The sequence below is a fragment of the Palaemon carinicauda genome, chromosome 40, assembly GCF_036898095.1.
Source record: "Palaemon carinicauda isolate YSFRI2023 chromosome 40, ASM3689809v2, whole genome shotgun sequence".
Lineage (NCBI taxonomy): Eukaryota > Metazoa > Arthropoda > Malacostraca > Decapoda > Palaemonidae > Palaemon > Palaemon carinicauda.
The window spans coordinates 19,954,303-19,967,537 of NC_090764.1; the positions used below are offsets into that span (position 1 = coordinate 19,954,303).

The 13,235-nt window shown below is 42.2% G+C and overlaps 1 protein-coding gene across 3 annotated transcripts in view; it reads left to right on the plus strand.

The window, feature by feature from the left end:
• The window catches only part of LOC137631587 (peptidyl-prolyl cis-trans isomerase G-like), a 94,959-nt gene that overhangs the window by 45,441 nt on the left and 36,283 nt on the right, over window positions 1–13,235 (plus strand). For all 3 annotated transcript variants that reach the window (XM_068363445.1, XM_068363448.1, XM_068363447.1), the window contains one exon: window positions 4,060–4,178. In XM_068363445.1, the coding sequence (XP_068219546.1) occupies window positions 4,060–4,178 (119 nt within the window). The remainder of the gene's footprint in view (window positions 1–4,059; window positions 4,179–13,235) is intronic.

Below are 13,235 nucleotides of genomic sequence, written 5' to 3' on the forward strand. Positions count from 1 at the left end.
CCTCCTCAGAGGTAGTTTTGAAGGAGAAAGGCGTGAAACTAATACAATTCTGCAAAGTTCTGGGTATCACGATCAACCTGGAGAAATCGCATCTGTCTCTCTCCACCAGGATGACTGACTTGGGGATAGTGCTGGACTCCCTCCTAGTGAGAGCCTTTCCGTCGGAGGAGAGGTTGAACAACCTAGACCAGATCCTCCAGCCTTTCCTTTGGGACAGCCCAGGAGAGCCAAGGACTGGCAGAGGTTGATAGGTCACCTAGTGTCATTAGAGAAACTGGTTCCCCAAGGGAGGCTCAGACTCAGAGCATCCAATGGAACCTGAAGGGGCTCTGGAGCCAATTAGACTCACCCTACAAGTTAATTCCCGTTCTTCTGGAGGCAAAACAATCCCTGGAGTGGTGGCAATATCGGGCGAATACCCTCAAGGGGATGCCCTTTGCAACCGAGCCCCCCGAGATGCTTCTCTTCACAGATGCCTCCAAGGAGGGGTGGGGGGCACACCTCCTCAACAAGTCAGCAATAGGATCTTGGACGGAAGCAGAGAAAGCACAACACATCAATGTCCTAGAGATGAAGGCAGTCCGAGAAGCGTGCCTACAGTTCGTAGATCTTCTAAGGGGAAACACAGTGGTGTTGATGTGCGACAACGCCACTGTAGTAGCGTACATAAAGAAACACGGAGGTCTAAAATCGAAGGAGTTGTGCGATCTCGCGTTGGAGATCCTGGATTGGGCCGAGTCGGAACAAATCGTGATTTCAGCAAGGTTCATTCCAGGCAAAAGGAATGTCCTAGCCGACAGGCTCAGCAGGATGGGCCAGGTAGTGGGTACCGAGTGGTCTCTTCTCCCAGGAGTAGCCAGGCTCATCATTCGGAAATGGGACAATCTCGACGTGTACGCTTTTCCTCCCTTCGCATTGATCAGGCAAGTGCTCAACAGAGTAAGGACAGCTCACAACTTAAGGATGACTTTGGTAGCACCCTGGTGGCCGGAGAGAGAGTGGTTCGCGGATCTAAGAGATCTAGCGTGTCTCCCCCCGTGGCCTCTGCCCGACAGACCAGACCTACTGTGGCAACCACACTTCCAAAGGTTCCATGACAATCCTCGGTCTCTTCGCCTTCACGCTTGGAGACTATCGAGCGACTCCTGAGGAAGGAAGGATATTTGTCAGGAACAGCTGAAAAGATGTCGCGTTATCTGAGGCGGTCTTCAGCAGCGGTCTACTAGGCAAAATGGGCTACTTTCACAAAATGGTGTGCTTCAAAGAACATCAAGCCTCTAAAAGCCTCGGTTCCGGATATTGCGGATTTCCTCGTACACCTCAGAGACGAGGTGGGCATGTCAATACCGGCCATCAAGGGAGTCCGTGCAGCCTTGGGCCAAGTTTTCCTCCTGAAGGGCATTGATCTGGGCTCCTCTAGGCATATCTCTATGCTCATCAGGAGCTTCGAACAAGCATGCCCTCCGCAAGCCTCCAGGGTACCGCAGTGGGACGTGGCAAGAGTATTGAAAATGCTAAGTGAACCCCCGTTCGAACCCCTGAAGGACATAGTGGACAGGGATCTCACTCTCAAGACGGTCTTCTTGTTGGCCTTGGCCTCAGCTAAGAGAGTAGGGTTTTCCTACGATGTCTCTCATTCGAAGGGGTGGCGGGAGCTCTCCTTCAGGTTCGTCCCTTCTTTTGTAGTAAAAACACAGAATCCAGCAGTCTGGGACCCTAAGTTCGAGGGCTTCTCAATGCCAGCGATTCCTCGAACAGGGAATCCAGAAGATTTGAAGTTGTGCCCCGTCAGGGCCGTGAGGAAATACCTTGAGAGGACGGCTAATCTCCGCCCTGGTATCAAAAACCTTTTTGTCTCCACGGGTACAACGAAAAAGCAGGTATCTAAGAATACCATCTCCTTTTGGCTAAGACAGTTGATTGTCAGGGCCTATAGCAAAGCGGGTCTTCCCCTGACAAGTAATTCCAGGCCCCATGACATTAGGGGCCTAAGTACATCTCTGGCTTTTGAGAGGAACATGGAGGTGACCCAGATCCTTAGAGCAGGCACCTGGTCGAACCAGTCGACCTTCACAGCTCATTACCTCAAGGATTGCTCGAGGAAATCTCTAGACGGGTTCTCTATTGGGACAGTCATCTCCGCGCTCCAAGCGATTTAACAGTGAAGCCCCAGGTACAATCGTGGGTGGCAAAACCAAGAGACACAGGTTCGTTTCCTTTCACCCTTGTCCCTTTTTCCTTTCCCGACTCGGAGATAGACCCAGATACAACCTGCAAAAGACACGACTTCACAACTTCGCCACAGGACTCGGCATCATGGAATTTTTAAGGGTGAGTACTTAGACACTAACATGAGCTCTTTGTGTAGTTTTTCCCTACTTTTCGTTTTCCGGATATCTTAGAACCTAGTTTCCTACCTAGGTTCCTGGTCGCCCGGATTAGTTTGGTCTAGAGTTCAGGAAGACACTCCCACCTCCTAAAGTGTAAGTCTCCTAAGAAAGTAGTTCGAGGTAAGTCTCTGTGTTGGAACAAATGACAAATTTTTAAGTAATTTGTATTTTTCCTAACATACTTACTGAGAACTACTTTCGGGTAATGGCCCTCCCTTCCTTCCCCGAGTGCCTTACTGACCCTTAGACATTGTTTATCATCCAGGAACATACTGAGGAGCGGGACCCAAGCTAACACGCGACCTGGCTCGGGACTAGCCTCAGGGCACGTATCCTTCTGCCTGGGGTAGTCCTCACAGAAAACGGAAGTAGGGTAAACTACACAAAACTCTGGTCGGTTGAGAGGAGATTCCAGGTACCTCCTAAGAAAGTAGTTCTCGGTAAGTATGTTAGGAAAAATACAAATTACTTAAAAATTTGTGATTTTTCCTAACTATACAACCCTTAGCTATTAAATCAAACTTGCCCGCCAGCCCTATCCCCCGTGAAGTCCTACCTCTAAGCAAAGTGAGCTCAATCACAGGTGTGTGTGAAGGGGGGGGGGGCGGGTAGCAAGCTACCCTCCCTACTCCCCGCTAACTAGCGGTGGGGTAGTAAACCCTCGTTAAAATTCTAATGGCCCGTCATTTCAGCTACGCCGAAAGTAATTACCCATATTAAATAGCTAAGGTTTGCATAGTTAGGAAAAATACAAATTACCTACGAATTTGTCATATTTACCGTATTTCAATTGATGCTACTTTTGTTTCTATGAACCTCCGCTGCTGGTGCCTGCAAGTCTTGCACATCTGCATCTCTCCTGAAGCACTTGAATTGTAGGAATATAATTGCTCCAATAGCACTTCTGATTTTTACACATAGTTTCTCAGAATTTCACTGATAGTTCTTCGTTATTCATTCCTTTGAATCTCGTACTAGTCTCGCTTTTGTCATTACTAGTAATTCTGGCGACAATTGCTCCACTGTTTTGCATTTGCAGTGCATATGGGTTGCTCTTAATTACACCTATTTCATGTGATTTGTTTAGTCACGCGAGTACTGTAAGAGATCCTATTTAAAGGAGAATTGTCAGTTTATGGAAAGAAGAATATAAAGCTGACATGTACAACCTTGCCTCTCCTTCTCTCACCTACCTGGCAATTGTTAACTACCGGGTACTTGTTACTAAACCTGTATAGCTATTTCCAGCTTAGGTTAAAAGTGCAATTCCTGATAAAAGACTCCGGTTTTGTATAATTAAAAAAATACATATTACTTGAAAAAGATAAAAAAATTTTATGGGTTCTTTAGTGGAGAGTTGGCAAGTAATTCTAACATCTCATCTGCCATTGCTCAAGCTTATTAGTATTTTATGTTAATACTCTACTAAGGGTTAGTTTGTGCTGGTAAAGCTCCTCCCTTTAATAACGTATTTTATGTTAATACTGTATTAAAGGTTAGTTTGTGCTGGTAAGTCTCCTCCCTTTTATAATAACTAAAGGTCAGTGAGATTAGTCCATCTAACTTTTAAGGTTTTATGTACTCCAGATTAAATACTAAATCTTTATTTTATTTTCAAGTTAATTTGCTTTGCTCAAACATGTTTTTAATTTATAAAATTTATTTGCAGGTATTGTGGAGTGGAATGATAATGCAGGTCCAGTGAGAGCCCTTATTGGGCTATCCTGCCCTATAATACCTCGACCAGTAGATCTTAAAAAATCTAAACAGCGTTCAAAGAGCAAAAAGGTAATTTTGATATGATAATTAGGTATACAAAAAGAAGGTTTTCATAAGACTAGGTTTCCAATTGAATTTTGTTTATCGTTTCCTAGCCATTTTCATCACAGTAATTACATATACAGTGAGCCCTCGTTTATCGCGGTAAATAGGTTCGAGACCCGACCTCGATAGGTGAAAATCCGCGAAGTAGTGACACCATATTTATGTATTTATTTAACATGTATATTCAGACTTTTAAAACCTTCCCTTGTACGTAGTACTGTTAACAAACTACCCTTTAATGTACAGAACACTTAATGCATGTACTACAGTACCCTAAACTAAAACAGGCACAAATATTAAAGGCGATTTTATATCATGCGTTTCTTAAACACGCCAAAAAGCACGATAAAAAATGGCAACCAATGTTTTGTTTACGTTTATCTCTGATCATAATGAAGAAACAAACGCATTTACACATCTGTGTATAGGTTAGTTTTTGCTTCGATTATATTTATTATTCAGTACAGTATGTTGATTTTGTTATTACCAATGTTTTACTTAATTTGTCTTAGGACTTCCAAATGAAATGTTTTTCTTTATGACGCCGCCTGAAACAACGGCGTCATTAAGTACTGTACGCTCAGTAAACAAACGAAGGCATTTATTGCGCATGATGAAAGTGATAAATAATGATATTACAGTAAAAGCTTTTAGAAAATATGTTATTACAAATATTATTTATCGTATCTATATAAAATCATACATACGTAGCAAAGCAGGAAAACAATTTGAGAGAGAGAGAGAGAGAGAGTGTGTGTGTGTGTGTGTTTTACATACGTAAATGTAAATTTTAAACAAAAAAAAATAGCCCCATTTCATATAAAATAGGTTATTACAAATATTTTACTTTATCATATTACAGTAGTCTGTATAATACTGTAAAGTTCAGTACAGTATGTTGTTGTTATAGTCGTGGCGATGAAATTCTCACGAAAGAAAAACACGGCATTCATTACAACAGCTGATTCATTCTCTCTCTCTCTCTCTCTCTCTCTCTCTCTCTCTCTCTCTCTCTACTCCTCTCTCTCTCTCTCTCTCTATCTCTCTCTCCTCTCTCTCTCTCTCTCTCTCTTCGTGTTATGCAATACTTACATATAGATGAAGAAACTAAAATTAGTTTTCTTAGTGTCAATTAAATACGAAACGAAAAAAATTATGCCGAGTTTACATCCATTCCAATCGTTGCTAAAAATACGGCATCCGATTTCATCAGCAAACCACTATTGTTTGGGAAACATCATTTTATTCTAGAAAATTGCTACTCTTTAAATAGTTAATTGCACACTAAGAAAGCATGTACTTTTGTTTTTAAATTTCGGGTGTGTTTTAAAAATCGAGTATTGTTGACTTCTTTTTGTTTTACTTTTGGCTGTGATTAGATCAGCTGACGTCTAGCTGCCGCTCTTGAGAGTGTATGAATACACTAACAAAGTATCGTTTATACCATTTCTTAACTTATTCAAACCGTCTACAGTATTACAGTTGATATTACATAAGCACCAATGTGTTATAACCTATCAAATTTTTTTGTTTAAATTCTCTCTCTACTCTCTCTCTCTCTCTCTCTCTCTCTCTCTCTCTCTCTCTCTCTCTCTCTCTCTCTCTGTCTCTGTCTCTGTCTCTCTCTCTCTCTCTCTCTCTCTCTCTCTCTCTCTCTCTCTCTCTCTCTCTCTCCTCTCTCTCTCTCTCTCTCTCTCTCTCTCTCTCAAATGATATCTTTGTTGCTCCTCAAAGTTTCATTTATATTGAAAATCAATCATGATTCAATTTTCCTTACTTTCTCCAATCTCGCACTATCGGTCACATCGCGGTATTTTCGAAATTTCCGGAAAATCCGCGATATATGTATATACATGCGTTATGAAAAAAATCCGCGATGGTCGAACCGCGAAGTAGCGAGGGCTCACTGTAGGTGAAATTGTCTTTTTATTTGGGATAGCTTCCAAGTTCAAACGGGCTGTGTGCAGCTTCCAAGTTCAAACGGGCTGTGTGCAGCTTCCAAGTTCAAAGGGCTGTGTGCAGTAATTAAACTAAGATTTCAACTAATTTTTTTTTCAGTTATCAAATATTTGCTTAAGATCTTCATTCCTCATGTAGTTTTAATGGATAATTTTACTGCAGTATGTGTTGCTTTTTCTTTCATAATATACCAATTTGAATTAATGGCCATTATGGATAGTGAAGTTGTTTTTATTTGTTTGTAAGTTGTTGTTTACAATTTTTATATAATATTAATTCATTGTTACACAGTTTGTCCCAAAAGTAATTATAATCTTTACTTATGGTATATTTTCCTATTCTTTGAATTGAAATCTAATATTGAAGGACTTCTTTATCGTAACTTGCATAGTAATTTCGTGGTGATAGATTATTTGGTAGAAATATTACTCTAATCTTTGCAGTTGCTCAAGTCTTAACAGGAAGTAGTACAGTATTGTGAACCTGTTTATATTCATTATAAAATTGTTACAATATATCTAAATCATACATACATATACCAAGGCACTTCCCCCAATTTTGGGGGGTAGCCAACATCAACAAATGAAACAAACCAAAAGGGGACCTCTATTCTCTACGTTCTCCCAGCCTAACAAGGGACTCAACCGAGTTTAGCTGGTACTGCTAGGGTGCCACAGCCCACCCTCCCACATTATCCACCACAGATGAAGCTTCATAATGCTGATCCCCTACTGCTGCTACCTCCGCGGTCATCTAGGGCATCGGAGGAAGCAGCAGGGCCTACCGGACTGCGTCACAATTGCTCTCCATTCATTCCTATTTCTAGCACGCTCTCTTGCCTCTCTCACATAAATCCTCCTATCACACAGAGCTTCCTTCACTCCATCCATCCACCCAAACCTTGGCCTTCCTCTTGTACTTCTCCCATCAACTCTTGCATTCATCACCTTCTTTAGCAGACAGCCATTTTTCCATTCTCTCAACATGTCCAAACCACCTCAACTACTTCATATCCACTCTAGCTGCTACTCATTTCTTACACCCGTTCTCACTCTCACCACTTCGTTCTTAACCCTATCTACTCGAGATACACCAGCCATACTCCTTAGACACTTCATCTCAAACACATTCAATTTCTGTCTCTCCATCACTTTCATTCCCCACAACTCTGATCCATACATCACAGTTGGTACAATCGCTTTCTCATATAGAACTCTCTTTACATTCATGCCCAACCCTCTATTTTTTACTACTCCCTTAACTGCCCCCAACACTTTGCAACCTTCATTCACTCTCTGACGTACATCTGCTTCCACTCCACCATTTGCTGCAACAACAGACCCAAGTACTTAAACTGATCCACCTCCGTAAGTAACTCTCCATTCAGCATGACATTCAACCTTGCACCACCTTCCCTTCTCGTACATCTCATAACCTTACTCTTACATACATTAACTCTCAACTTCCTTCTCTCACACACACTTCCAAATTCTGTCACTAATCAGCCAAGCTTCTCTTCTGTGTCTGCAACCAGTACATTATCATCCGCAAACAACATCTGATTTACGTCCCATTCATGGTCATTCTTGTCTACCAGTTTTAATCCTCGTCCAAGCACTCGAGCATTCACCTCTCTTCCCACTCCATCAACATACAAGTTAAACAACCACGGCGACATCACACATCCCTGTCTCAGCCCCACTCACCGGAAACCAATCACTCACTTCATTTCCTATCCTAACACATGCTTTACTACCTTTGTAGAAACTTTTCACTGCTTGCAACAACCTTCCACCAACTCCATATAACCTCATCACATTCCACATTTCTTCCCTATCAACTCTATCATACGCTTTCTCCAGATCCATAAACGCAACATACACCTCCTTACCTTTTGCTAAATATTTCTCGCATATCTGCCTTACTGTAAAAATCTGATTCATACAACCCCTACCTCTTCTAAGATTGCATTCTCTGTTTTATCCTTGATCCTATTAATCATTACTCTACCATACACTTTTCCAACTACTACGCTTAACAAACTAATACCTCTTGAATTACAACACTCATGCACATCTCCTTTACCCTTATATAGTGGTACAATACATGCACAAACCCAATCTACTGGTACCATTGACAACACAAAACACATATTAAACAATCTCACCAACCATTCAAGTATAGTCACACCCCCTTCCTTCAACATCTCGGCTCTCACACCATCCATACCAGACGCTTTTCCTACTCTCGTTTCATCTAGTGCTCTCCTCACTTCATCTATTGTAATCTCTCTCTCATTCTCATCTCCCATCACTGGCACCTCAACACCTGCAACAGCAATTATATCTGCCTCCCTATTATCCTCAACATTCAGTAAAGTTTCAAAATATTCCACCCATCTTTTCCTTGCCTCCTCTCCTTTTAACAACCTTCCATTTCCATCTTTCACTGTCTCTTCAATACTTGAGCCAGCCTTCCTTACTCTCTTCACTTTTTTATGACACTTCTAATAACTTAGCGGTTTAATTAAGATTGAATAATGCTAGTTTAAAACTTCTTTTGTTCTAGAATTCACTGAAAAGATCATAGGCACGGTGGTTATTTATATAATATATTAAATCTAAATTCTTCTACCACCATTGAGAGCTAAATAATTTGATAAACTCAGGACAAAACCACAATCTTGAAAATACTGGCATTTTCTTGAAGGAATGTAAGTTATATTTCTAAGAAAACTAGAACTGACAAAATTATAATCATTGTGAAAATGCTAAGTACAGTTTACATCTAATGAGACAAACATTTTAAGTCAGTGATATGCATTATTTAATAATTATATATAAGCTTTTCTGATAAAGAGTTACCCTCGGTGCACCGTAGAAGTTGAACTCGAATACTTGATATGGTACTCGTTTCGAATGAGGATCTATTTAGGTCGACTAGTAAAATCTTGATAACAAATCTGTTATTTCTAACTGAAGTTAACAAATTAAACTTACATCTCACCACAGTGTTTATAAATATGTTATCTAATAAAGACTGAATTTAATATTGTTATATGCCTGTAGAACATGTTTTTTTTTTACTATTGTAGTTATTACTATGTACTTTTATTAAAATCTGCGTTGATGTTTTCATAGCAATTTAAAAACCCTATTTGTTCCAACACGGTTACTTACCTAGAACTACCTTCTTAGGAGTTACTGGTAACTCTACCTAACCGACCAGCTTTTTTGTATAGTTTACCCTCTTTCCGTTTTCTATGGGGTCAACCTCAGGCAGTGTGATATGTGCCCTGAGGCGACCCGGGGTCGGGAAGCGTGCTAGCTCAGGTCGTCGAATCGTCAGTAAGTTTCTGGTCGCGACGTGATCAACATCTCGCCGCGCTCTCTCTTACCTTGCGCGACCCTTTGTGTCCCCCGATCCTTTGTGCTTACCGCGTGTTACCCACGTGTTTCCCTTTCACTTTCCCTTTGCATCCTTGTGTCTCTTGGTGTGATAGCGTTGCGTTATGGAGCATCCTCGTCGTTGCCCTGGGCCTGTGGCTGGGAAGTCTTGCGGGGCTTTCCTTTCCAAACCTGAGGTTGATCCCCACTCCTTGTGCTCCACGTGTAGGGGGAAAGTGTGTTCCCCTGCCTCTACGTGCCCGGATTGTGCTAACTGGACTGAGATCCAGTGGGTGCTCTTCGGGACTAAGAAGAAGAAGGCAGCTAAGAAGTCGCCTAAGGACTCCAGTATATATTCGCCTGTGGTTTCTCCAGACGTCTCGGCAGACCGTAGCGCCCGTCCTTCTTCCCCTACCCAGCGTAGGGGACGAGGTAAGTCCTTGTGGGGAAGAGGCCCATTGCCCTTCCCCAAGAGTCTGATATTTCTGTGGGGGAAGTGTCCAGTGTGGGGCAGGCATGTGTGGGGCCTGAGTGTGGGTAGGAGGCAAGGGCCTGGTGCCCGCAGGTCCCGTCTCCTCGGAAGATCCTATGTGGGGTAGGCCGAGTGTAGACACTTCCCCGGCCTCGTGGCGTGTTTCAGGTGCGTCAACCGCCGCGGAAGACACGGAAAAAGGGAGTTCGTCGTCTTCGGACCCCACCACGTGGGTGGCCCCTAGGACTCCCTTCAGGTCTCCTGTTAGTGGAGAAGATGTTGAGCAATGGCTCTGTAAAGGACTCGCTCGGTCTCCTCCGGCTCCCTCGTCTACGCTACCCCCCGTGTTTCTGCAGCCTCCCACGCCTGAGAAACGACGAGAATTTCCCCCCGCAGTCTTGGACGTGTCGGGCGGTCCGAGGGATTCGTCCTCATCGTCGTCATCGGACTCTTCGTCTTCTTCGTCATCAGAGGACGGGGACAGGAATCTTAGCAAGAGGAAGAGGGAGAAATCCCGCAAAAAGAAGAAGTCCCGTTCCCGTTCAAGACATGGTAAGAAAAGGTCGAAGTCCTCTAAAAAGAAAGCGAAGAGGAGCAAGTCCAAGGAGTGGGTGAATTTCACAGTGCCCCGGAGCGAGCTGTTTAGGTTTACCACAGCCGCGGTCGCTTCCGGGTGGCTCCCTAGAGCCTCGCCTTCTGTATCTCATCCTCCTACCTCCTCCTTCGGACCAGTCGAACCGGGCCCCCCGTGTAGTGACTAACCCAACGGTGGCCTCCGCTCCTTCTTCCCTTAGGAAAGATGTACGGAGTATGACGGAAGGCTTAGCGTCGACCATGGGCACCTTGGAGGCCTTCCTAAAGCACCAAGGGCGCCCGTCGGTCCGCATGGATCCCCCATCCACGGAGTCCCCCGTGGAACAAGGTACTCCCATGACAGATACCTTTGTCCTCACGGGGCAGCCCATACCACTGGCAGGCTCGTCTGGCGTTGCCTTTACCACCGTCATGGAGTACAGTGAACCCTCGTTTATCGCGGTAGATAGGTTCCAGACGCGGGCGCGATAGGTGAAAATCCGCGAAGTATTGACACCATATTTACCTATTTATTTAACATGTATATTCGGACTTTTAAAACCTTCCCTTGTACGTAGTACTGTTAACAAACTACCCTTTAATGTACAGAACACTTAATGCATGTACTACAGTACCCTAAACTAAAACAGGCACAAATATTAAAGGCGATTTTATATCATGCGTTTCCTAAACACCTAAAAAGCACGATAAAAAATGGCAACCAATGTTTTGTTTACGTTTATCTCTGATCATAATGAAGAAACAAACTCATTTAGTGTACTGTACACATATATGTATACTGTAGGTTAGTTTTTGCATCGATTATATTGATGTATACAGTATGTTGATTTTGTTATTACCAATGTTTTACTTAATTTTCCTTAGGACTTCCAAATGAAATGTTTTTCTTTATGACGCCACCTGAAACGACGGCGTCATAAAGTACGCTCAGTAAACAACCACGCTCAGAACAAAGAAGGCATTTAACGCGCATGATGAAAGTGATAAATAATGATATTTACAGTAAAAGCATTTACAAAATATGTTATTACAAATATTATTTACCGTATCTATATAAAATCATACAGTACATACTGTACGTAGCAAAGCAGGAAAACAATTTACGAGAGAGAGAGAGAGAGAGAGAGAGAGAGAGAGAGAGAGATTGTTTTACGTACGTAAATGTAAATTTTAAACAAAAAAAATATGATAGGCTTTTAAAACCTTCCCTTTAACTTAATGCATACAGTACTAAACTATAAAACAGACACAAATATTAAAATGTTTAAGTAAAAAATAAAGATTGTTACTGTACTCACCACGAAAGAAGTTCAAGAAAAACTTGAATGATGATGGCGATGAATTTGCTGCACAGTAGAAATGATGATGATGAAGCTGATGATGTCTTCTACTGTGCAGCCAATAATAGTATTTTACGTCTCTTCAGACGGAGGTGTCTTTTCCTGGGACACCTCTTCAACTTCTTCCTGAGACACTTCTTCAATTTCTTCTGAGGGCATTGTGATCGGAAGTTGCTGCCGCTGCTTCTTCTTTCGCAAGAGCATCCTGTAGGGAGCCATGTGTTCATCGATCTTGGTGCAGAATTGTACAGAACGAACCATATCCTCGTCCCACTCTTGCGACATTTCTTTCACCTCATTCGCAAGCTTGCAGAGCTTGGCAAGCCGTTCTAATTTTAAGACCGTTTCTTCGACATTTTCTTGGAACTCTTCCTGTGTTTCACTGTCTTCACTGCCCGATTTCGTCAGGTCTTCGAGGTCTGCGGCCGCGTAACTTCTACTGTCTTTTAACATAGTATCGAGAAGCGTCACCTTCTCAGCAATCGTCATCATCTTTCGGTGCTGTTTAGGCTCACTACCAGCCTTAGTAGAAGCAGAAGGCTTGGGAGGCATTGTACAGTAGGGTTTAACAGAAAGTTCAACTTAAAACAGTCGCACACAGCACAGATTAAACTTCACAAAGTTAAGAACGTCTACTCAGCAATACGCGGAAAGAGAAAGTGAACGATGCAGCCCCGCGAGAACTGTGATGCTGCGGGTAGAAGATGCGGGCAAAACACCAATCACAGGCTAGATAACAAAACTTGAGTTTTGATTCGTCATCTATCAGCGCTTGAACCAATCACAACCCGTCTTACAGTACATGGTGCGTTGGTTACTCATAGAAGATGCCCCGCGCATACTGAACGTACGTAGATTAAGTACAATACCGTAATAATAATAAATAATGATAATAATACTGTACAGTAATAATAATAATAATAATGATTAATAATAATAACAATAATAATTTTATTAACAACAACAACAATAATAATAATAATAACAATAATAATAAAAATTTACGTACGTACGCTATTTTACGCCTCTCTCTCTCTCTCTCTCTCTCTTTCTCTCTCTCTCTCTCTCGTACGCTTACAGTACTTATTCGAAATGTGATTTTTGCAACAAAGAATATTATTGGATGCAGTACTGTACTACGTACGTATACATACAAAAGATTCATGGAAAAGAAGCACATCCATTACAGTACACACCATTCTAATATGGTATGACTGCATCTGATTTGCGTTTCATGTTCGATTTAATTTTACTACGTACTGAATTATCG